This window comes from Delphinapterus leucas, chromosome 1 (genome assembly GCF_059928025.1).
Source record: "Delphinapterus leucas isolate spDelLeu-1000000601 "Yukka" chromosome 1, BTC_Dleu_Yukka2, whole genome shotgun sequence".
Classification (NCBI taxonomy): domain Eukaryota; kingdom Metazoa; phylum Chordata; class Mammalia; order Artiodactyla; family Monodontidae; genus Delphinapterus; species Delphinapterus leucas.
In genome coordinates this window covers 61028372-61053262 of record NC_143129.1, presented here as the reverse complement: position 1 = coordinate 61053262, position 24891 = coordinate 61028372, and the positions used below count along the sequence as shown (strand labels likewise).

Below are 24891 nucleotides of genomic sequence, written 5' to 3'. Positions count from 1 at the left end.
ATATATAAATCGATAATTACCTTAAATGTAAATGGACTAAATGCTCCCACCAAAAGACACAGATTGGCTGAATGGATACAAAAACAAGACCCATATATATGCTGTCTACAAGAGACCCACTTCAGACCTAGAGACACATACAGACTGAAAGTGAGGGGATGGAAAAAGGTATTCCATGCAAATGGAAACCAAAAGAAAGCTGGAGTAGCAATTCTCATATCAGACAAAATAGACTTTAAAATAAAGAGTATTAGAGGAGACAAAGAAGGACGCTGCACAATGATCAAGGGATCGATCCAAGAAGAAGATATAACAATTGTAAATATTTATGCACCCAACATAGGAGCACCTCAATACATAAGGCAAATACTAACAGCCATAAAAGGGGAAATCGACAGTAACACATTCATAGTAGGGGATTTTAACACACCACTTTCACCAACGGACAGATCATCCAAAATGAAAATAAATAAGGAAACACAAGCTTTAAATGATACATTAAACAAGATGGACTTAATTGATATTTATAGAACATTCCATCCAAAAACAACAGAATACGCATTTTTATCAAGTGCTTATGGAACATTCTCCAGGATAGATTATATCTTGGGTCACAAATCAAGCCTTGGTAAATTTAAGAAAATTGAAATCGTATCAAGTATCTTTTCCGACCACAACGCTGTGAGACTAGATCTCAATTACAGGAAAAGATCTGTAAAAAATACAAACACATGGAGGCTAAACAATACACTACGTAATAACGAAGTGATCACTGAAGAAATCAAAGAGGAAATCAAAAAATACCTAGAAGCAAATCGCAATGGAGACACAATGACCCAAAACCTATGGGATGCAGCAAGAGCAGTTCTAAGAGGGAAGTTTATAGCAATACAATCCTACCTTAAGAAACAGGAAACATCTCAAATAAACAACCTAACCTTGCACCTAAAGCAATTAGAGAAAGAAGAACAAAAAAACCCCAAAGTTAGCAGAAGGAAAGAAATCATAAAAATCAGATCAGAAATAAATGAAAAAGAAATGAAGGAAACAATAGCAAAGATCAATAAAACTAAAAGCTGGTTCTTTGAGAAGTTAAACAAAATTGATAAACCATTAGCCAGACTCATCAAGAAAAAAAGGGAGAAGACTCAAATCAATAGAATTAGAAATGAAAAAGGAGAAGTAACAACTGACACTGCAGAAATACAAAAGATCATGAGAGATTACTACAAGCAGCTCTATGCCAATAAAGTGGACAACCTGGAAGAAATGGACAAATTCTTAGAAATGCACAACCTGCCAAGACTGAATCAGGAAGAAATAGCAAATATGAACAGACCAATCACAAGCAGTGAAATTGAAACTGTGATTAAAAATCTTCCAACAAACAAAAGCCCAGGACCAGATGGCTTCACAGGCGAATTCTATCAAACATTTAGAGAAGACCTAACACCTATCCTTCTCAAACTCTTCCAAAATATAGCAGAGGGAGGAACACTCCCAAACTCATTCTATGAGGCCACCATCACCTTGATACCAAAACCAGACAAGGATGTCACAAAGAAAGAAAACTACAGGCCAATATCACTGATGAACATAGATGCAAAAATCCTCAACAAAATACTAGCAAACAGAATCCAACAGCACATTAAAAGGATCATTCACCATGATCAAGTGGGGTTTATTCCAGGAATGCAAGGATTCTTCAATATACTCAAATCAATCAATGTGATAAACCATATTAACAAATTGAAGGAGAAAAACCATATGATCATCTCAATAGATGCAGAGAAAGCTTTCGACAAAATTCAACACCCATTTATGATAAAAACCCTCCAAAAAGTAGGCATACAGGGAACTTTCCTCAACATAATAAAGGCCATAATTTGACAAACCCACAGCCAACATCGTCCTCAATGGTGAAAAACTGAAACCATTTCCACTAAGATCAGGAAGAAGACAAGGTTGCCCACTCTCACCACTCTTATTCAACATAGTTTTGGAAGTTTTAGCCACAGCAATCAGAGAAGAAAAGGAAATAAAAGGAATCCAAATCGGAAAAGAAGAAGTAAAGCTGTCACTGTTTGCAGATGACATGATACTATACACAGAGAATCCTAAAGATGCTACCAGAAAACTACTAGAGCTAATCAATGAATTTGGTAAAGTAGCAGGATACAAAATTAATGCACAGAAATCTCTGGCATTCCTATACACTAATGATGAAAAATCTGAAAGTGAAATCAAGAAAACACTCCCGGGCTTCCCTGGTGGTGCAGTGGTTGAAAATCTGCCTGCCAATGCAGGGGACACGGGTTCGAGCCCTGGTCTGGGAAGATCCCACATGCCACGGAGCAACTAGGCCCGTGAGCCACAACTACTGAGCCTGTGTGTCTGGAGCCTGTGCCCCGCAACAAGAGAGGCGCGACAGTGAGAAGCCTGCGCACCGCGATGAAGAGTGGCCCCCGCTTTCTGCAACTAGAGAAGGCCCTCACACAGAAATGAAGATCCAACACAGCCAAAAATAAAATAAACAAATAAATTTATTTAAAAAAAGAAAAAAAAAGAAAACACTCCCATTTACCATTGCAACAAAGAGAATAAAATATCTACGAATAAACCTACCTAAGGAGACAAAAGACCTCTATGCAGAAAATTATAAGACACTGATGAAAAAATTAAAAATGATACAAATAGATGGAGAGATATACCATGATACCATGTTCTTTGATTGGAAGAATCAACATGGTGAAAATGACTCTACTACCCAAAGCAATCTACAGATTCAATGCAATCCCTATCATACTACCCCTGGCATTTCTCACAGAACTAGAACAAAAAATTTCACAGTTTGTATGGAAACACAAAAGACCCCAAATAGCCAAAGCAATCTTGAGAACGAAAAACGGAGCTGGAGGAATCAGGCTCCCTGACTTCAGACTATACTACAAAGCTACAGTAATCAAGACAGTATGGTACTGGCACAAAAACAGAAAGATAGATCAATGGAACAGGATAGAAAGCCCAGAGATAAACCCATCCACATATGGTCACCTTATCTTTGATAAAGGAGGCAGGAATGTACAGTGGAGACAAGACAACCTCTTCAATAAGTGGTGCTGGGAAAACTCGAGAGGTACATGTAAAAGTATGAGATTAGATCACTCCCTAACACCATACACAAAAATAAGCTCATAATGGATTAAAAACCTAAATGTAAGGCCAGGAACTATCAAACTCTTAGAGGAAAACGTAGGCAGAACACTCTATGACATAAATCACAGCAAGATCCTTTTTGACCCACCTCCTAGAGAAATGGAAATAAAAACAAAAATAAACAAATGGGACCTAATGAAACTTCAAAGCTTTTGCACAGCAAAGGAAACCATAAACAAGACCAAAAGACAACCCTCAGAATGGGAGAAAATATTTGCAAATGAAGCAACTGACAGAGGATTAATCTCCAAAATTTATAAGCAGCTCATGCAGCTCAATAACAAAAAAACAAACACCCCAATCGAAAAGTGGGCAGAAGAACTAAATAGACATTTCTGCAAAGAAGATATACAGACTGCCAGCAAACACATGAAAGAATGCTCAACATCATTAATCATTAGAGAAATGCAAATCAAAACTACAATGAGATATCATCTCACACCAGTCAGAATGGCCATCATCAAAAAATCTAGAAACAGTAAATGCTGGAGAGGGTGTGGAGAGAAGGGTACACTCTTGCACTGTTGGTGGGAATGTGGATTGGTACAGCCACTATGGAGAACAGTATGGAGGTTCCTTAAAATACTACAAATAGAACTACCATATGACCCAGCAATCCCACTACTGGGCATATACCCTGAGAAAACCATAATTCAAAAACAGTCATGTACCAAAATGTTCATTGCAGTTCTATTTACAATAGCCCGGAGATGGAAACAACCTAAGTGTCCACCATCAGATGAATGGATAAAGAAGATGTGGCACATATATACAATGGAATATTACTCAGCCGTAAAAAGAAATGAAATTGAGCTATTTGTAATGAGGTGGATAGACCTAGAGTCTGTCATACAGAGTGAAGTAAGTCTGAAAGAGAAAGACAAATACAGTATGCTAACACATATATATGGAATTTAAGAAAAAAATGTCATGAAGAACCTATGGGTAAGACAGGAATAAAGACACAGACCTACTAGAGAATGGACTTGAGGATATGGGGAGGGGGAAGGGTAAGCTGGGAAGAAGTGAGAGAGTGGCACTGACATATATACACTACCAAATGTAAAATAGCTAGTGGGAAGCAGCCACATAGCACAGGGAGATCAGCTCGGTGCTTCTTGACCACCTGGAGGGGTAGGATAGGGAGAGTGGGAGGGAGGGAGACGCAAGAGGGAAGAAATATGGGAACATATGTATATGTATAACTGATTCACTTTGTTATAAAGCAGAAACTAACACACCATTGTAAAGCAATTATACTCTAATAAAGATGTAAAAAATAAAAAAAAGAGAGCCACCTTGTTCATATTATCATGGGTGTTTTCTCCATGGTGGACCTTTTTCCCTGACTTGGTAAAGAATATTATCTCTGGCAGTTTTGTATCAGTGAGTTATATAAAGGAGGACATAATAAGCTACATATACTTGGAAAGTTACACAAAGATAACGAAGAGCTGTTATTCCTTCATAATGCTTCTCAGATTCAAGCTTGGCTCTGTTTCCATGACAACCACACCAGTCCAGGCTCTCATTTTCTCACATTTGGCATAGTGCAAGAGCTTTATGACTTGTCTACCTTCGATGTCTTCCTCTCTTAAACTCCCTTGACCTATGCTACCAGATTAGTCATTCTAAAAATTGTCTTCACTGTATTCTTCACCTGTCTGTTGTCTGCTGTAAGTGCATCCTCTAGCATTTCATTTTCATCATAATCTAGCTTCAGATGTACCTTCTGGCCTCAACTGTACCTACGGGGCACATTATTACACAATGTCACGTGGACCTCCTAATTGTCCTGCTCATGGGTCTTGTCTCTACCATAAAGTCTAGGATGCCATTGTGTGCTAGTTTTGTATTCTACCTAGCACCAGGCACAACTCTGGGCTCATGATATATACAAAAAGAATGGAATATTTCCTCTTTCATCCCTTGCCCCAGGGTTCATTTATTCCTCTCTGTCCACACTGGGCTTAAGGGCTGTTTCTGGTTGTTTTGTGTTTAATTTCTTCCTCCTTCCTAAGATAAGTCAACAGTTATATAGCATATATTATCCACAGCTTGCAGGACACTTTAAAAACCAATATTATGATATCTTTGTTTTTAAATATAGAAACCTCTCCTTTACCAAAAGCCACAGTGACTCAGCTACTTTCATGTCTAAAATGGTTTCTGCATTTTTCTGTGGCCAGTCTTTATGATGGTTATAGATTAATAGTAGGCTTTTTGGAAGCATAACATTTGTTATTAATCATGGCATTACTGTAGTTAACCAGGTAGACCAATTTAGTTGGAGTATCGTCTTTTTCTTTAATGTGTATAGACATAGATTTGGGGAAACAACTTGACATTCATGAAGACTATATTCTAGGATGCTCTTAAATTTCCTAATTTTTTTTTTTTTTTTTTTTTTTTTTTTTTGCCGTCCGTGGGCCTCTCACCGCTGTGGCCTCTCCCGTTGCGGAGCACAGGCTCTGGACGCGCAGGCTCAGCGGCCATGGCCCACAGGCCCAGCCGCTCCGTGGCACGCGAGATCCTCCCAGACCGGGGCACGAACCTGCGTCCCCTGCATCGGCAGGTGGACTGTCAACCACTGCGCCACCAGGGAAGCCCTTAAATATCCTAATTTTTTAATACCACTATGATTTCTTATTCAGTTTATTAATAAAATTGAGATAAAATAACTGCCTTCCTATAAGAACATATAATAACTGAGAATGACTCTATAAGCAAAGCTTACTCACCATCTGCTACATGAAAGTAACTAAATTCATTCCTTAGCAAACCCACAAGGTGCTATGTTGTGGCCTCAGGGGGTCTCTCAGGGAGCTGAAGCAATAAATATTAAATCTAAATATGTCAAGGGGTCACTTTAGTTGACTATTGCTTGCTAAAGAAAAGAGAGATTCAGAAGGCCCAGTAAAGTAATAATCTTTTAAAGTAAAAATGAATGAATGAATTAATGAAAGAAGCTGAGACAAGAATCTTATTTTATGGTTATATTTGTCAAATAACTTGTCAATCAAGATAATTTAAAAGGTCTCTCTCCTCTCCCCTGTGAGCTTTGTCATTATATTTTACAGTTGCAGAGAAAGAAAATACATAAGAAAGAAGTAAACAATTTCAAATAGTAATAAATGTCATGAAAGAAATAATACAAAGGAGTCTAACGTGTTACTACCCGCCACCAGATAAGATGGTAAGAAAAGCCCTCTGTGAGCAAAATAACATTTGAGTTGAATGATGCAGTGGAACCAGCCTTACGAAAATCAGAGGCAACAGCAAGCTCAAAGGCCCTGAGTCAGGGGCTTCCCTGGTGGCGCAGTGGTTAAGAATCCACCTGCCAATGCAGGGGACACGGGTTCAAGCCCTGGTCCAGGAAGATCCCACATGCCGCAGAGCAACTAAGCCCGCGCGCCACAACTACTGAGCCTGTGCTCTAGAGTCCGTGAGCCACAGCTATTGAAGCCCGTGCTCTGCAACAAGAGAAGCCACCACAATGAGAAGCCCATGCACCGCAATGAAGAGTAGCCCCTGCTCACCGCAACTAGAGAAAGCCCACGCGCAGCAATGAAGACCCAATGCAGCCAAAAATAAATTTAAAAAAAAAAAAAATAAATAAAGGCCCTGAGGCAGGAAAAGCTTTGTATATTCAAAACAGAAAGGAAGCCATTGTGACTGGAGCCTAGTGAGGAAGTGAGCAAGATATAAAGAGGAAGGAGATTTGGTCAGAGATTGAGGCAGTGGCCAGATCAGCAGAGACACATAAGGAATAGAAATGCATTGGCATTTGGGTAACATGGGAAGCCAGTGTAAGTTTTAAGCAGGAAGAAATTTGATATGATTTATGGTTTTAAGACATTGTTTTGATTGAGGAATTCTGGTGTGTGGAATGTGGATTGAAAAGAGGAGAGAATAGGGCTTCCCTGGTGGCACAGTGGTTAAGAATCCACCTGCCAATGCAGGGTACATGGGTTCAAGCCCTGGTCTCGGAAGATCCCACATGCCATGGAGCAACTGGGCCCATGCGCCACAACTACTGAGCCTGTGCTCTAGAGCCCGCGAGCTACAACTACTGAGCCCACGTGCCACAACTACTGAAGCCTGTGCACCTAGAGCCCGTGCTCCGCAACAAGACAAGCCACCACAGTGAGAAGACCGTGCACCACAACGAAGAGTAGCCCCCGCTCGCCACAACTAGGGAAAGCCCACGTGCAGCAATGAAGACCCAATGCAGCCAAAAAATAAATAATAAATAAAATAAATAAAAAATTTAAAGAAAAAAAAGAAAAGCAAGAATAGAAGCATGGAGACTAGTTAAGATGTTATTTCAAGACCAGTCAGGAAATGATGGTAGCTTAGACCAAGGTAGTGACAATTAAGATGGAGAAAGAGGACAGATTTAAGATAGCTTTGTAGATAGGGCTGACAGGGCTGACTTATATTTAGATAAATTGGATTTGGAAGGCTGAGGGAAAGTGAGAAATCAAGGATGTTGTAGAGATGGAGCAAACTGATTTTTCACATCATGAGCAAATCATTTATTTTAGCTATGATTTTACTACAGCACATTATGAGAATGAAGTGAGATCGTGTATAGAAGCAGATGGCACAATGTCTGGCCCACAACAGGAACTTGTGAGATTTTTATTTTTACCCCCACCTCAGGACATTTTCATTAGGAATTTATATTCTCACATTACCATTTATTTAGGTCACCAAATTTCAAAAGCAAATGATTAGAAAGCCCATTGGTGAGTATTATATGCAATGCAACCATTCATCAACTCAGTAAGCATTTCCTGAGCTCCTTGTATAGATAATTACTGTACTGAGTGCTGGAAAAATACTAGTGAGTGAAGCTAATGCAATGCCTACCCTTATGGAACTTTCTGTCTGGTAGGGTAGATTAATTTCCCTAACAGTATAATTATACAACTAGTTATTAAATTACATCTGGGATGATTAAGAATATCAAGGTATACTGTAGAACATCTCTTCATGACTTCTGTATTTCCCTAATTTACTTCATTTATTCCCATGTTCCACCTTGCATATGGCTACCAGTGATTCCTAAACCCATCTCTTGGCTCCAGATTCTATTTCCCATGGCCTATGGAACATCTCCAACGGATTACCACATGGTCCTCACTAACTGCATTCATCCTCCATACTTTCCTGTCCCCAGTGCTTTCCCTATCAGTTAATATCTTTACTATCATGCCAGTTTACCAAGCTAGAAATGTCACAGATGTTAATAACATTAGCAACTTCATAATATTACTATATTAAACCTCATTTTCTTCATGGAAATTAAGACTCAAAGAGGCTAACTTTACTGAAATCATGTAGCTAATTAGACTTGAAGTTGTGGTTTTAAATCCAGATCTCTCTGACATCTTAGCTTTTGTTTTTTCCGTGACATCAATTTGCAGGATTGTTATTTTATTTTATTTTTTTTTTGCGGTACACGGGCCTCTCACTGTTGTGGCCTCTCCCCTTGTGGAGCACAGGCTCCGGACACGCAGGCTCAGCGGCCATGGCTCACGGGCCCAGCCGCTCCGCGACATGTGGGATCTTCCCAGACCAGGGCACGAACCCGTGTCGCCTGCATCGGCAGGCGGACTCTCAACTACTGTGCCACCAGGGAAGCCCCAGGATTGTTAAAATTTTTAAAGGAAAAATAATGGAGGAAAACATTCTAGAAAGAGGGAAGAACATTTTTAAAGGCTCAGAAATATTAAAGCGTCAATATTTCTAATCAGAGAAATGCTTATCTATCCCTCCCATGAATAATAATCATATTTTATCCATTTTGAATGCTGAACCATTTCAACATACACTTTTGGGATAGCCACTATGTGTTAAGTAATTGCCTCTGCTAAGTTTTTAGGACAAAAAGGATAATACATGATACCTATCTCTAAGTGCCTTAGTAGGGGAGGACCCTAAGTGTTGATTTCAGTGCAGATCATTAAAGTACAAGCCTGCAAATGTTATGAGACAGACAGCAAGGGTGGAAAGAGAGCAAGCGGGAAGGCCATGTACCCCAACCCTAGGATTGAGGGAGGGTTCCTGCAGGAGGTAATACCAGAGTTTAGTTTTAATGAATTAGGAAAAGGTGGGACTTCCCTGGTGGCACAGTGGGTAAGTCTCCGTGCTCCCAATGCAGGGGGCTGGGTTCGATCCCTGGTCAGGGAACTAGATCCCACATGCATGCTGCAACTAAGAGTTTGCATGCCACAGCTAATGAGCCTGCCTGCTGCAACTAAGACCTGGTTCAACCAAGTAAATAAATAAATAAAAACAAATTAGGAAAAGGTAAGTGAACTAGAGGGGGAAAACAGTTCAAGAAAAGGAGAAAGCAAGAACAAAGACATTGAGGTATGCAGTTACCTGGTGTGTGCAGGGGAACTTCAAGTAACTTGAGTATTGCAGCTGGTAGACATCCCAGCATGTCATACTAAGGGGTGAGCTCAAATCAGAAGAGATGGGAATGGAGAAGAGGGGATAGTTTTGAGAGATGGTGAGGAGGTTAAATCAACCAGACTTGAATGATGGGTTGAGTATGGGAAGTGGAGGTAAAAGGAGTACTCTAGGATGACCCCCAGATGTCTGCTGGTATAACTGGGTAGATGAGGACACTCTTTGCTAGGATAGGAAATGTAGGAGGAGGAACTGCATTGGGGAAGAAATGGTGACTTTGGACATGCCGGGATTAATTTGCGTGTGAGGCTGCATTTGTCCAGCAAGGAGATAGATATACAGATTGAGAGCTCTGGAGAGAGGGCTGATCTCAGGATTGGGTTGTTCAGTAGTAGTAAAAAAAGAAAGGTATGGAGAAGATCACCAGGGTACAGTGAGCATAAGTTTTTGCTTTGTTTTTGTCATTTCTTTTAGAACCAAGACACATTAGTCCCTCTATGTATTCATAGTGACTGGACTGTGAAAATCCTGTTGTTTCCACTGGACTAACTTGATTAGCTTTTAGGATCTAGCCTGTTTAACTCTACCTCCTTCGTTGTTTCAAATAACTCAAATTAGATTTAAAACACTTATATAGCAGATGTGTAAATTATATTTGCAGTTACCACTTAGTAGCTACATGATCTCTGGCAAGTCACTTAACTTTTCTAAGCTTAGGTGTCTCCTATGTAAAATGAGTGTAATTTGTTGTTAAGATTAATTGCAATACTGCATACTCTAAGGGCTTGGCATAGTTTATGGCTGTCATAGATACTAAATGAATGGTAACTATTATTATTCATACTTTTAGTCACTGAAATATTTACCAAGACTTCGTGGTGTATAAGTTGTTTTGTTAGGCCCTGCTTGGAACAAATATGCGTATGAGGTAGAGAAAGGAGCCCACCAAGCAGGAAAGACCTGTACACACCTGTTCACTTGTTACTATCATCATACAAGACATCTTGTGGCAACTCTCAGTGTATAGGAGTGCTGAGCTCACAAGGGAGGTGGAGAGGAATCCAATCACGTCCAATGAAAGTGGAGGAAAAATCACCTCCACTCTCACCCGTTTGCTACCTCTGAAAGTCTACTGAACCCTTTTGAAGCCATGAGTGGGAGGTAGGGAGAGGGAAATAGTATGGCTGTACAATCTATTACCATCTTTATTTCAGAATATGGACTTGTCTATTCAAAAAAAAAAAAGAATGTCCCCATCTTGACATATTCATTTTGTGGAGACAAATTCACTTGCTAATACATGGGCTGACCCATATAACTCCTCCACTGAAAATACTATTTTTCACAGAGACAGATGTTAAACTACACCTAGCATTCTATGTAACACGAAGATGCCAAAGATAGCAAATTTAATAGAGAACTGGAGATGGACTATGGGAAGGAGGTAGAGGCAGTTCACAACTTATCAAGATGAATATAGCACCTCATTATTTTCAACAATGACAACACACACATACACACACAGAGGTAAAATGCTGATCTAGCTTGAGAGCATCAAGGAATAGTCTAGATTCCATGTCATAATTTTAATCCGATCAACTTAAAAAACAGGCCTCTGCTAACATTAATTTATGCCTTCTGCTTAAACTTGGAAATAAAGAGGAGCCTCATACAAACTGTCCAGAGGAGGGGATAAATGAAGTGAGATAGGCTTCCATTGTTAAGCCTGCATCACTAACATGGCTTCAAAAAAGCTGCTGTTATGTAGACACTGTGACGGAGCGGCCGAGGATGTAGCTTCTCTGTTTGACTGAAAAAGAGAGGGGCTTCCCTGGTGGAGCAGTGGTTAAGAATCCACCTGCCAATGCAGGGGACATGGGTTCGAGCCCCGGTCCGGGAAGATCCCACATGCCACAGAGCAACTAAGCCCGTGCACCACAACTACTGAGCCTGCACCCTAGAGCCCGCGAGCCACAACTACTGAAGAGCCCATGCTCCACAACAAGAGGAGCCACTGCAATGAGAAACCCACGCACCCGAACAAAGAGTAGCCCCTGCTCGCAGCAGCTAGAGAAAAGCCCACATGCAGCAACAAAGAGCCAACTCAGCCAAAAATAAATAAATTAATAAATTAATTTTTTTAAAAAAGAGAGGGTGCTTCACAGTTAAAAATTACAAAGGCAGATGTGCTTTATTATCATAGGTGTGTGTTTAGAAGTGACTATTCTCAAGGCAGGCTTTTGGAAGCCTCCTCTCAACTCAGATCTAAGAATCTTAGGTTCTTTCATACCAGATGGCAGGCACAGGCTCCGGACCAATTCCATGTGGAGTAAAATGGTGGAGCACAGTCTTCCTAATGAGATAGTTTTTTTTAATGGGCTACATTAATTGAAAGAGAGCAAGTTACAGAGCTGGAAATGCTAGGTTCTCTACTGTGTAGCAGGGCTCTGGGATCTTGGCTTCCTGGCTCTACCTCAGACAAGTTTTACGATTGTGAGCAAGTCACGTATCTGCCGCCTCACTCTTTTCATCAATAGGACGAACATGTTAGACTTTGATGTTTCTAGGGTCTAACAACGTTGCATTATTTCATGATTCTGTTATCATATCTAGAGTATGATAACATATGTCGAGTATGTCAGTGATGGTAATATTGAAACTTTATTGAGAGACACTGTCCAAAAAGAGTGTCTCCTTGGAGCAGGAAGTAGGACAGTCTAGAATGGTGCAGAAACCAGCTCATAGGAGGCCTAGTTAACCAGGGATAATTAGCTTCAAGAAAAGGAAACTGTGTTCAGATATTTTAACTAACATCACATGGAAAAAAGTCGACCCATTCTGTGTTGTTATAAAGTATATGCCTCAACTGAGTGAGACCACCTCTAGGTGGTCACAAAGCACCGAGCTGATCTCCCTGTGCTGTGCGGCTGCTTCCCACTAGCTATCTATTTTACGTTCGGTAGTGTATATATGTCCATGCCACTCTCTCACTTTGTCACAGCTTACCCTTCCCCCCCCCCGCCGTGTCCTCAAGTCCATTCTCTAGGTCTGCGTCTTTATTCCTGTCCCGCCCCTAGGTTCTTCAGAACCTTTTTTTTTTTTTAAGATTCCATATATAGGGCTTCCCTGGCGGTGCAGTGGTTGAGAGTCTGCCTGCCGATGCAGGGGATGCGGGTTCGTGCCCCGGTCTGGGAAGATCCCACATGCCGCGGAGAAGCTGGGCCCGTGAGCCATAGCCGCTGAGCCTGCGCGTCCGGAGCCTGTAGTCCGCAATGGGAGAGGCCACAACAGTGAGAGGCCCACGTACCGCAAAAAAAAACACAAAAAAACAAAGATTCCATATATATGTGTTAGCATATGGTGTTTGTTTTTCTCTTTCTGACTTAACTTCACTCTGTATGACAGACTAGGTCCATCCACCTCACTACAAAAACTCAATTTCGTTTCTTTTTATGGCTGAGTAATATTCCATTGTATATATTGGCAAACTCTTTTTCTAATGTTAATACATCCAGAGTCTTTTGCCTTTCTAAACCCTAACCCAGATGAACAAAATGCTTTTACACTTGCTCTCCTCTTCTCCTGACTTCATAGAAAGAATGAAGGAAATTACTGGTTATCTGGTACCCACCCTGTGCTAGGCACTATGAAATATTCCTTTACATACATTAACTTATTAAATTTTCAGAGCAACTTGACTAGGTAGGTGATACTGCCTTTTTACAGAGTCCCAGAGAGTAGTAATTTACCCATGTCTTTCAGCCAGTAAATGTGACTAAAAGATGATGTAATAAACAATGCCCTGCTTTGCTCTTAGAAATATGTTTAATTCTCATTACTCTTACATTTGGGTCCAGGACAGTCCCACTAGTCTAAACCCACTTTTGTCTGTATCCACTGTGGACAACAAAGACATGACTAGATCATAACACACAGTGTGTTCCTCCTTTTACAGTGTCCACATCCTGCTTTATCTTTGTGTTTGAATGCCTCCCGGATTTTAAGCTCCTACAGATTGGAAAGTGTTTTCCTTTTTCACCTTTGTAACCCTTGAAGAAACTACTTCTTGTGTTACTGTGCACTTACTGTTCTTAATTACAGTTCCATAAATTAAGTCAAGTATCTTTTCACTTTACAATGGAAATCTATTTATGTCCTGCACATGTCCACAATCAGTGAGTGGAGTGGCTCAGGTAGAGCACTCAAGCTCGGGGCTCTAATTAGCACTGCACCACCATCTACCTGCTTCTAGCACTCCAGAGTGAGGCTGCTGTTCTTTAGACCATGGCTTTGGGACCACTGCCTTGCCCTCTTTACCTTTCTCTCACTCTGCCTCATTGGATCATTCATCCAAATTTCCCATATTATCTTCAATTTGCTGCTGAACTTCCTTCATAGAGATTTAAAAAAAATCTCCTTTATGATAGTGTAAAGAAATATGAGAAATCATGTATTATTAACTGGTTAATTCAGAAGAGTTTCTTTTCTATCATTAGTTTCATTTTTGGACTACTTTATAACTCAAAAATTTATCTTTGAGTTATAAGTACACTCTATTTATTGCTGAATCTGATCAGCAATAAATAAATTACTTGGGGAGTTGGGGAGGCATAAGGGGAAATGCTCACTGAGATTACTCACTCTCGTAGGGCTTCAAAAATCGCTAGAATACATTCTTTCTTTTTGCCAAGTGATATTCTAGAAGAGTTATTTTACCTGATACTGATCAACAGCCTATTCTCAAGGGACAACCTGAAAACACGACCAGGGTCGGAAAATTACGGAAATTTTGAAGGCAAGGATGATGCTTTCTTTCTTTTATTTTATTTTTTGGAAGGGGGTGCTTTTATTCTCCATAGAGTGATACATGCTAAGGTGGGTTGGGCTTGGGCTGATGTCCCCATGTATATAGAACTGAATTAATAAGTCTCTGAGAAGAAGTCTGGTTTACCTTGATGTGGAAAGGGGGGTGGGAGCATGGGGATGAACATTACAACCTGGGATATGATCAGCCCTGGAATGCAGGGAGATGAGGCAGCTCTCAGTGCGGTCATTGGCAGGCAGGGGACACCTGCCAGGCTTGGAGGGCCTTCTGTACCACATCTTCCCACTGGGCATTTAATATCACCTCCTTCGCCCTTTTCACCAACTCTGCATGTTCTGGGTCCATGACTGTAGAGTTGTGGCTGCTCAGTGCTGTAGCTCCCTCCTCATCTTCATCCTCATTCTCTGCTGGCCTGTCCCGGGAATGAAGCCCTAGGGCCTTAGTTCCAACCCTGGACGTCAGCAGCTCTATCTTCTGCACCCCGCACTGGTGCCAGCTCTGCCCCTTCTGGTTCGGGGTCTTGGTTCAGGGGCTGGTAGGAGCAGCTAGCTGGACCTGCCCCCATTTCTTCCTGTTCTTCCTCAGGCTCTCCACTCCTCTAAACCCCAGTGCCTTCTGTAGGCCCCTGGTGTGACAGTTCCTCAGCCTCATTGGGGTAGGTGTGCCCTGGACCCTGCTGCCGAAAACGACTTCTTCCATCCCAGCAGGGCCCACTCAGAGCCTGCAGCTGAGCCTGTACCTTTTACCTCCTCAAGGATAATACGTATTTGAGGGGAAGGATGATGGAGAGATTGGGAAAACTGAAACACATGACCACTGGTTTGTAGTGCCTTTTACACAGCATTTTGTTAAATGAACCTAAATCTTTTAAGTGTAACTTTGTTTTGCTCATTAAACTATCATATTTTAATTATTACATTTAATATTTAGTGCATATAGTTTTAACTTCTTTTGTGAGCATCAGAGCCAAACCAGTTCCGAAGTCTTTTGATTAATTTTTAAATTTAATTCCTTTTGGGCAATAAATTTTTTGTTTCTGGTTTATATAAGTAAAAAAAAAAAAAAATGCTTCTGCTAGTGGTCTTTGAGACCAAGTCAGATGGATGGAAACATCTACCCTATCTTTTAAAAAAAATAAATCATAAAAAATCCTATAAGCCAAAGAGTCACTGAATTTTTTCTTCGCTTGCAAGTCAAAATGTCCCCTTGCTCTTCAATGTAAAGCTTCTATGGCAGTGCTTTTCACACTTACACAGCAGTAGCACAGTCTTTTCAAACAAAATCTCATGCAGAACTTCACTATGTAAATAAGATGAAAATGGAGCTGTTGTTGCTGATGGGGGGAGGGCAGGGGGCTCGAGTAATGAGAGACCCAGAACCTCTTCCCTCTTCCCCACTTCTGGCTAAACCAACTCCCACCCTGGGTAGCCCATAAGACATTTCCTCCAAAATCTCAAGGATCTGAAATTTATATGTATATATATATATACAACACACACACACACATATATATACATATCATATTCTAATGGCTTTTATCATTGTACATTAAAATCTTTACTTTGTATAGGTTTTTTTTTAATTGGATTTTTTTTTTCTTTTTTTTTTGCGGTACGCGGGCCTCTCACTGTTGTGGCCTCTCCCATTGCGGAGCACAGGCTCCGGATGCGCAGGCTCAGCGGCCATGGCTCACGGGCCCAGCCACTCCGCGGCATATGGGATCCTCCCGGACCGGGGCGCGAACCCGTGTCCCCTGCACGGGCAGGCGGACTCCCAACCACTGCGCCACCAGGGAAGCCCATGTATAGGTTTTTAATAAATCGTTTTTGGAAGAAATAGAAGGCCTGACAGCAAAATATAAATATCTTATTCAAGATATTTTGTTAATTAATACTTTAAATGTTTAACCCAAAAAAGTTTTGTTCACCTGAGGTTTTGGAAAAATAAACCAAACAGTATTCTCTTAAGGAAGGCAGTATTTCCCTTTATCCCCAATTCTGTAATTAATGTATTTCTGTAACCAAGATCACAGAGGTATGCTGATAAATGTTTCTATTTTCTTACTTGCAGAGATCTGTAACTTATTTATCAAAATAGGAAACTAAGACTCGGAAGGCACTTCCTCCAGCTCTCTTAGCCCCACTAGTCTTTGCACCATGCTACAGCTTGCATGAAGAAACTGGTCTGGTATTCATACGAGACCAACTACAGAACAGTAGCTCCAAGATTCTGAATATATAGTAGTTAATTGTTAGGATAAATTTAAGAAACTATCCTTAAAGGGGATCTTGTCCTTCTGCCTTGATTTGGCTAAAACTGATGATTCACATCAAGGAAATTAATATAAAACTTTAATAGTAAGATTGTAAAATTTTAAACTGTGAATAACTCTAAGTTATACTATTACAAGGGAAGGATTAGACCAGAATGCATCAAAACAATGTTTTGAACTATTAAGTGAGTGTTTATCAGTCTTTAGGTTAGGAAAGTTATTTTTGCTTTGAGAATCTCAACTTTAATAGTTCCTTAAAGGTATACTCTTATTATTATGTTGTAGGTTTTTATGCTTTATCACATTGTATATTTATAAGAGTCTTCATTTTTGCTATGTTGTACACCTGAAACTTACATAATACTATACATCAACTATACCACAATAAAAAATAAAAATACATTAAAAATAATCTTCCTTTTAATTGCAGCTAGCCTTCCCAGAATGCTGAAATACTTCTGCATATCCTAGCATTGCAAAAAGTCATTATTGCATAAACACTTCAACTTGAGGGCATGTCGTTTCTTGGATGTTCGGTCCTTGCTCTTCTGTCCATACTCTATCATTTTCCCCTAAGCCTCTGTTCTGCTAGAGATTTCAGTAATCTAACAAGGATTGGAGCATCCCACTTTAAATATGCAGTAAAAAAATCAGACTTGTATCTGTTACCATTATTAGAAAGCAAGAGTGAATAAAGGTCAGCCTTTTAGCTGGCAGGCTGTCTGATTTTTCTGTGAGCATCACATGTTAGGAGAAGCTAGCTCATCTGTCTGTGGGTTTAAGATTCAACAGCATAAGCTGTCAGCCTAACACTGATTGAAGGTGGACTGGGAGGGGAAGCGCATCTGTCCAACGGCTCGCCATTGGCTTCCTATTACAGCATTCTCCCCCGAGACAAACTCTGCATGCTCATTCACCTACCTCCTTCTCTTCCCTCCCCTTCCTTCCCTACCCCTTCATTACTGATTCACAGCGAGAGGCAGCAGCAGCAGAGGCAGCAACAGCAGAGCTGCTTGTCACGAATCAAGGATTGCAATGAGCTCATCCTTTTCTCCTTGCAGCTTCACAACTGCCCTGGCTTCCTGGCTCCTGCTCTTTGCTCACGCACACACACACACTCACTCTCTCACATACACACAGCACACACACACACACTCACATGCTAGACCCTTCTAAGCAGCTTGTCCATTTTTACACATGTATGTGAACTCTCCTGCATCACTCTTGGCCATTTTCTTGCATTCGCTTGCTTTTGCTGTTTTTTTATTTAGATCAGCATTTGATTTCATTTCCAGTCTACTTTGGGGCTCTTGCACAGTAGATAATTTAGCCAAAATGTTTTTCTTGTGGAGACGTTAGCTGGCAGTTCCCACCACAGACTGGCTTGTGCGTGCTCCTGGGGAGACCTAAGCCTGGCTCCCCTCCCGCCGCAGTTCTCAAAATTGTGGATAAGAGATCCAGCTTTCTCATTCTGGATAACTACTTACTGCTCATGGAAGAAGGGGTGCCCTGCCCAGCCCCAGCTGCTAAGCTCACAGCTCCTGTCAAAAAGTCCCAGGACATGCACGACGAGAGGAACAAGCTGGTGAATGAGTATGCGTGTCGAGTGCTGGAACTTCTGGGGATGGGGCATCGTCTGTTTGTGCCTCGGCTTCTGGCGGTGAGACTGTTTTTCATTGAACTTCATTTGTAAAGAATCTGCCACCCTCTGTGAGAATTCCCTGTATCCCTGGAAGAGGCTTGCGGTCTCCTGTCTCCTTCCCCTTCTCCCCACTCTACCGAGAAGGAAGTGCTGAGTGGCCACAGGCGTGGGGCTCTGTCCGAGCCTGGTCCGTGCCACTCCTTAATTGGCTAGAGGAGATATGGCTCTCCTCTCCAAGCCCACGTTAGTGGCATTATCTCTGTGGCAGCCAAAAAAAAAGGTCTTATGGCTGGCCAGGCTCAGCAATAAAGCAGAATACCCAAGTGCTTGATGGATGCATTCTGTTATTTCTGTCTCCAAGGGGTTAAATTTTACACCAGACATTGCGACTTATCTAGACTATGCCTGGTTTGCTTTCTAACCTCTCCATTTGATGGTCAATTTGGTTGTGTTAATAGGGAATTTTGCCCCTTAAAAATCATTGGTTAGGAAATTACAGATTTCTCTCCTGGAATGTTCGAACTGTGTATCTATGAAACAGCTTAAAGCTGTTGGGTCTGTGCTGAGTCTGGGAAGTCTGCCTTGCTTGTTTTTTGATTTCCTGAACAAGAGAAAAATCACCCTTCTGCACTTCCTACCAAGGGTTAAAATTAAATACCCACAATCACTGGTGCAGTGTTTCTTTTTAGTGGTTTGAGAACTGTACCTAGTAACTGTTCTGTAATGTGATTGGTCTGTGGTAGTCCTATACCATTATTTGGTAATTGGGCAAGAATAATTTTGCTTTGTTTATATTATACAATGGAGTTTAATACTATTCTAGACTGTTCCTTCATTTGGTTCTCTCATATTTGAATCTTTTTCAGAAGTACAATATTGACTGAATTTAACTCTTTTCTCTCACATAACTCCCTCTAGTATACTTCATCTCTGTTTATGCTTATGTTTACAATTATTAATTAAGTCTCATGTATCTATTTGCATGTAAATATAATCTCTCCTGTATCATCATAACAGACATGTTAGGTAGCCGTGCACCTAAGGGATTTCTCACCCAGAAGAAAGTCTGTTTATCATTGCAAGGTGAAGTTAGATGCAGTGACCAGCATACAATTATAAAGAAGGGGGTGGTATATTTTGAGAAATATGGTTCCTTTGTCATTTAAGAAAGAAGAGCTCAATTTATATGTTTTAATGCCTAGGTGAGGTCATCAGTGCTCACTTGAATTTTGTTCCCCTGAATCATAACATTTTTTTCTTAATAAAGGAGAAAACTGAAGATTCATGATTCTATTAGAAAGGAGTTTTTTGTTTTTGTTTTTGTTTTTTAACAGTGAAATAAAAAGCATTTTTTTTCAAGAGCTTTGACACTAAGAAGTGCTAAAATATATTTCAACCAATTCTCTGCCTCTCTTTGAGGAATCAGTTTTTGGTCTAATATTCTTAAAGACTGCTTAACTTTGTGTCTCACGGGCTTCCACTGATAACTTTACAGTGATCCGGTGCTGCCTATCTTTGGCATTTACATTTTGAGTGTTTTGAAGGAAAACATAAAATTGATAACTAAGAATATCACTCATACTAAAATCTGCATCAAAATCCGGATGACTCTAGTGTAAAACGATTGTCAACAACAAAACCCATAAGCTTCACAAGCTTCAGATTTGTGGGAGGTCATAGATATCTATATGTTGCAACTGTACAAAGTCGGCTTGGTTGCTCAGTTAGGTACCTGAGGTGGTGGTACAGCCCTCAGGTTGTTTTGGGCTCTAACACTGCAGGTAATAGTGCCATTTGCACTGTATGTGACAAGTGTGTGCTGCGTTGTGTATAGGGCCATTTGGAAATCTCTGACTTTGTTATACAGTGTTGTACTCAAAAGATTGTCGATAGAACTAGGGTACTCTATATTCTGAGAAATCACATGCCCTTTAGTTAGCCATGTGGCTATGAATTGGGATCAGCTATCCAATGAGTTATTGCTCAAAGTTTAGCATGTGTACCAGAGGGAAGTACAGTTGTTCAGCCTTGTGTTATTGGACTGGCTAATGATGTGGGATCAGCGGCTAATCTGCACAGGGTAATCCTAAGAGGAATCCTACCACATGCAATGTTGCAGTCTTTCCATTACCAGTCAAGAGGGCAAGCACTGAAGTTTAGGTTTTGGTTTTTTTTTTTTTTTGCGGTACATGGGCCTCTCACTGTTGTGGCCTCTCCCATTGCGGAGCACAGGCTCCGGACGCGCAGGCTCAGCGGCCATGGCTCACGGGCCCAGCCGCTCTGCGGCATGTGGGATCTTCCTGGACTGGGGCACGAACCCACGTCCCCTGCATCGGCAGGCGGACTCTCAACCACTGCGCCACCAGGGAAGCCCGAAGTTTAGGTTTTTAATCATGTTTTAAATATGAATGTGTGTGTGGGTTAAACACGTACAAATCCCTTATTTTACTTTTAAGATGCCAGTAGTTTTCTTCATATAAGACAAGTTAATTTTTTTAATGAAACTGATCAAATAAATGAAGATTTACCAAGACAGTGTTGTAGATTTGGACTTTGAGCCTTATTTATTGTTCCCTGATTCACAGAGAGACCATCAAGCTATGAGAACACCAAGCACATTTGGAATTTTTGCTTATTGTCCTTCAAAGGTACACCTAGTAAAGAATAATTTTCCTTTAATAAATCAAGTACAAGTACTCCATTTTAGATTTTACCACAAGGCATAAATTCTGTGTGCAGACTCACCAAACACACGTTTCTTTGGTGAAATTAAAATACCAAAGCAAGGGATATACGTATCCTAGATACCAGCTAAGTAATGTCCTCTTCTAAAAGCCTGTGCTTCCAAATGATTCTCAGACCTCCAGAAACATTTCTCAACGGAATGGAAATCCTGTTAGACACTATAACTAAAGGAAGAAAAGCCATTTGTGGTGAATATAGCGAAGGTGAGAAAGAGAAACATGCCTAGATTTTTTTTTCAAATAATCCCCTAAAATAATCAAACCTAGATTTTGCTGCTTATCAGAGGCCCTTAAAGAAAGATTTGTCATCCAAGAAAATGAGAGGTTTCGAATAGAAGCATCTGGAGCTAACACTCAAATGTTAGAACTGTTCATTTCCACCCACCCTCCTTTCTTTTAAAAAAAAAAAATCACTTTAAAATGTGATACTCTTGCACTGAATTTTTCAGTGGGAAAAACACACTCCAAATGGTATTAGCAGGGGCACATAGCCAGAGTTCATATTCCTCTGTAAGTGTGTGAAATTTGGAGAAAGAGGAAAAACTTTTACTCAGGTTCAAAATCTTCCCTATCCTCCTAGATTTTTTCTTTTTGCTTTTATATGACATGGGAAGTTATCAGATCATTATATGTTGATATCAGTGTTGGCTGTAGTTTCAATCTGATACTCTGGGCGCTGTGCACGGTGAATCCAAAGGACTCTCAGGCTGAAGAGGATTGACATATATCTATAGCCAAATGTTCCAGCTGTCCCTCCAGTAACCATTTAAAGTTTAATTTTGATCATATTTCTTTATGCTGTCAAACTGCATCCTAGTTTTGTTTTTTTAATTTGTGGACTTCCTTAAAACATTAATTTTAAGGAGGGAATAAAAGAGCAGAGGAGAAAGTTTCTCTCCCATTTTTACCTCTGTTGTTGACTGCTGCAAGGATTACTCACTGAAGAGAGATGATAACTCTTAAAAGAAGTTAAAGACTCAAGTATAAAAGTTGCCTCCCAAATATAAAAGTCAATTTTGATGCCCCCCAATATATAAAAGAATTGCCCCCCCAATTCTGATGCCCCTCAAATATAAAAGTCAATTTTTATATCAAAATAAGTCCTACATCTCCTTTCTAATTTGCATCTTATAAATTTTTGACTTATTAATAGTGAGTATGCTTGAAGTAGATCCTTTATAAATTCATGGAACAGATATATGTTGGTGTCTATTGTGTGCCTGGCAATGTGCTTAATTCATTTTACTGGGGTGAGTGGGAAGGATTCTTACATTAACATCCTACTTACCTTTCCCTCTGGATATTTATTTCTACCTACTTGAAAGGAAATAGAAGTAGGACTTGTTTAAATGTTTTTTTAATTATCCAGGTAATCTTTTTATATAGCTCTATTCATAGAAATGAGGAAGAAGTAATGTTACCTTTGAAGGTATAATTGGTAAACATGTTTCCTATCATCACTTAAAAGGATTTGACAGAAAGTTTGGAGAGCAAAAGATGAGTATTAGTAGAGCCACTGATTTTCAAAAGTTATCATTTATTAGTTCTTACTTAAAAGCTGGTAGAGTTCTTTCCTTTATTGTACAAGGGAAGAAAACATGCCTTTGCTTATTCAAATTCCCTAGTTCTTGTCTGTATTATCTTCTGGCTGACGTTACTTAGCAAATACTGTTAGCAAAGTAATTGCATTTTCATTATTTTACTATTCCTTCACTATTGTTCTGAAGGTAATATAGAAAAACTCTAAGAATTTCCCAGTTGAAGAACAGCCTTTCCAATTTAAATCAATTCTTTCTGCCTGATGGGGTTCTGTGTAGTGAGTACAGATGGATAATGTTATCCAGAAGCCAGCCCAACCTCTTTCGGGTACTTGGTTTGGTTTTTGAAATGTTAGTCTGCCTTTTAGGGGTGTATTTTTAAAGCTTGGGTCTTATCACAAGATCATGTGTTAAACTTCTCTTCTTTGTTGGAGAAGAGGGTTAGCATTCATGCAATTATAAACTCAATTATAACCATTAATTAAGTTAATATCTCCGTAGTCAGCTCATTAATAATTAGTATGTGTGATTGAAGCCATGTTTTAGTTTCATAGAAAGCACCACTACCTATATTTTGGACTAATATTATTACATCAATGCTTGACATTTATGAGGTGTATATATTTAACAAAATAATATGTACAAAGTGACTCAAATTTTGTTAAATATATATGAAATGTATCTGTAAGGTTAGGAAAAAAGGACTATAAGCAATGTAACAAAATGTTATACTAAAATTTCAGTATCTGAGCATATTTGAGCAACAGAGACAACTTTCCAAAATGTTGTCCCTTACATTTGTTTTGGGGTTCACAAAATATACTCATATGCCTTAACTTTCTTCATTCTCAAATACTCGAGGTTGAATATAGTCCCACTTTTAAAGTAGGAGAACGGTGGAGAATTATGCAGTACCATGAGTTAGCCAGAGTTGGAATTAAAATGACTATTCCATCCTTTGCAACCTTGCTTGAGGACCTCTAATTGACAAGTACTTCTAGAGGCTAAAATTAGATGATTAAATAAGATGCATTTTCTACACTTGCCTCATGATTATCAGAGCTCCTCTCTTCAGGGGCTTGAGTTGGGCCAGTCACAGGGCACTCTGAATTCTGGTTTCCAGAGACTTAACCTGAGTTGAGCTTCAGCCCCACCTGGGTAGGGAGCTCCTTGCTGTACCTCCCCTGAGACTACAGCCTCCTCCAAAGAGCATCTCTGTGTGCCTGGCCATCCCTGCCTGACCAGAGGGCAAATGTCACAGGATATTTGACTTCTCATCTTTAATCCTAATCTTTCTGCTTTTGTATGAACTCAGAGGCTGGACTTGAAATTAGGCCTTGGGCCGTATTAGAAAATTAGGTAACCATGCTGCTGCCTGTAGGCAGTAGACTGCTCCCCACCATTTTGGGGCATCTGTTTGCAGGTAACTAGAGGTTAGTTGCACTGACAATAGAAGAGGTGCCCTTAGAAGGTTTTTGACTAATGAAGAAAGCTACTAATCCTGTTTTGCTACAAACTCTGTAAGCAGCCTGTGTTGAACTCTCCCAACAATTGCCAAAGAGATAATCATCAGAACCAGTATTACAGGTGAAAGAGGATGTAGTATGTCTGGCATAACTGGTAGGTGGATGCTTTCTCAGTAATTCAGCAGTTGATATTTTAGTTGAAGAGGCCCTCTTTGGGGCTGAAGTTGTTTCCAGTAACTGCCTTTTCCAACCAAGTTAAGGTGAGATGATAGCACTTTATCATGCTAAATATTCTCTCCACTGCTTATTGCCACCACCTCTCAGTATCTGTGAGGGAGGAAATAAATCTGGCTCTGTCTTCTGATTACTAGTTTGTGAATCTAAACTTGGGCCAACCTAGTTCCCCGTGAAAATGCCTGCTGTGTGAATTAATATATTATTCTATTTTACATGTTTCTGTTTAAAGGGGAGGAGAGAAGGGAAGAAAAAATTATATATGTATAGTGAAAGAGGGGCGGAAGTAGAATTCATTCACTTATTCAGTAAATTTTAGTTAAGTACCTCCTGTACTCTAGGCAGTGGATACAGCAAAGAAGAAGACAGACAAATCCCCTTTCCTTAGGACGAAAACAGAAGTGAAACTGGAAAATGACTGGATGGAAAATGACTTGATGGGCTGGGGGGAAGAATTTAAGTGCTCAGAAAAGGCCTAACTCAGATCTTATATTTGTGCTAAAATCTAGATCACAAAAAGTTGTTACCATT

General features: G+C 40.1%; 1 protein-coding gene and 1 long non-coding RNA gene across 6 annotated transcripts in view; one reads left to right on the top strand and one right to left on the bottom strand.

The window, feature by feature from the left end:
* Positions 1 to 24891, top strand: part of RABGAP1L (RAB GTPase activating protein 1 like) — a 684589-nt gene that overhangs the window by 520308 nt on the left and 139390 nt on the right. The window contains exon 1 of one of the 5 annotated variants that reach the window (XM_022556537.3): positions 18214 to 18396. The exons of 3 other annotated variants lie outside the window; for them this stretch is intronic. In XM_022556537.3, the coding sequence (XP_022412245.1) occupies positions 18229 to 18396 (168 nt within the window). In that variant the 5' untranslated portion in view covers positions 18214 to 18228. Of the gene's footprint in view, positions 1 to 18213; positions 18397 to 24278; positions 24387 to 24891 lie in introns of those variants that run through there. One more of the 5 variants, XM_089921868.1, reaches the window with a different exon arrangement.
* The window catches only part of LOC149750515 (uncharacterized), a 43967-nt gene that overhangs the window by 13192 nt on the left and 5884 nt on the right, over positions 1 to 24891 (bottom strand). The gene's annotated exons all lie outside the window — the stretch shown is intronic.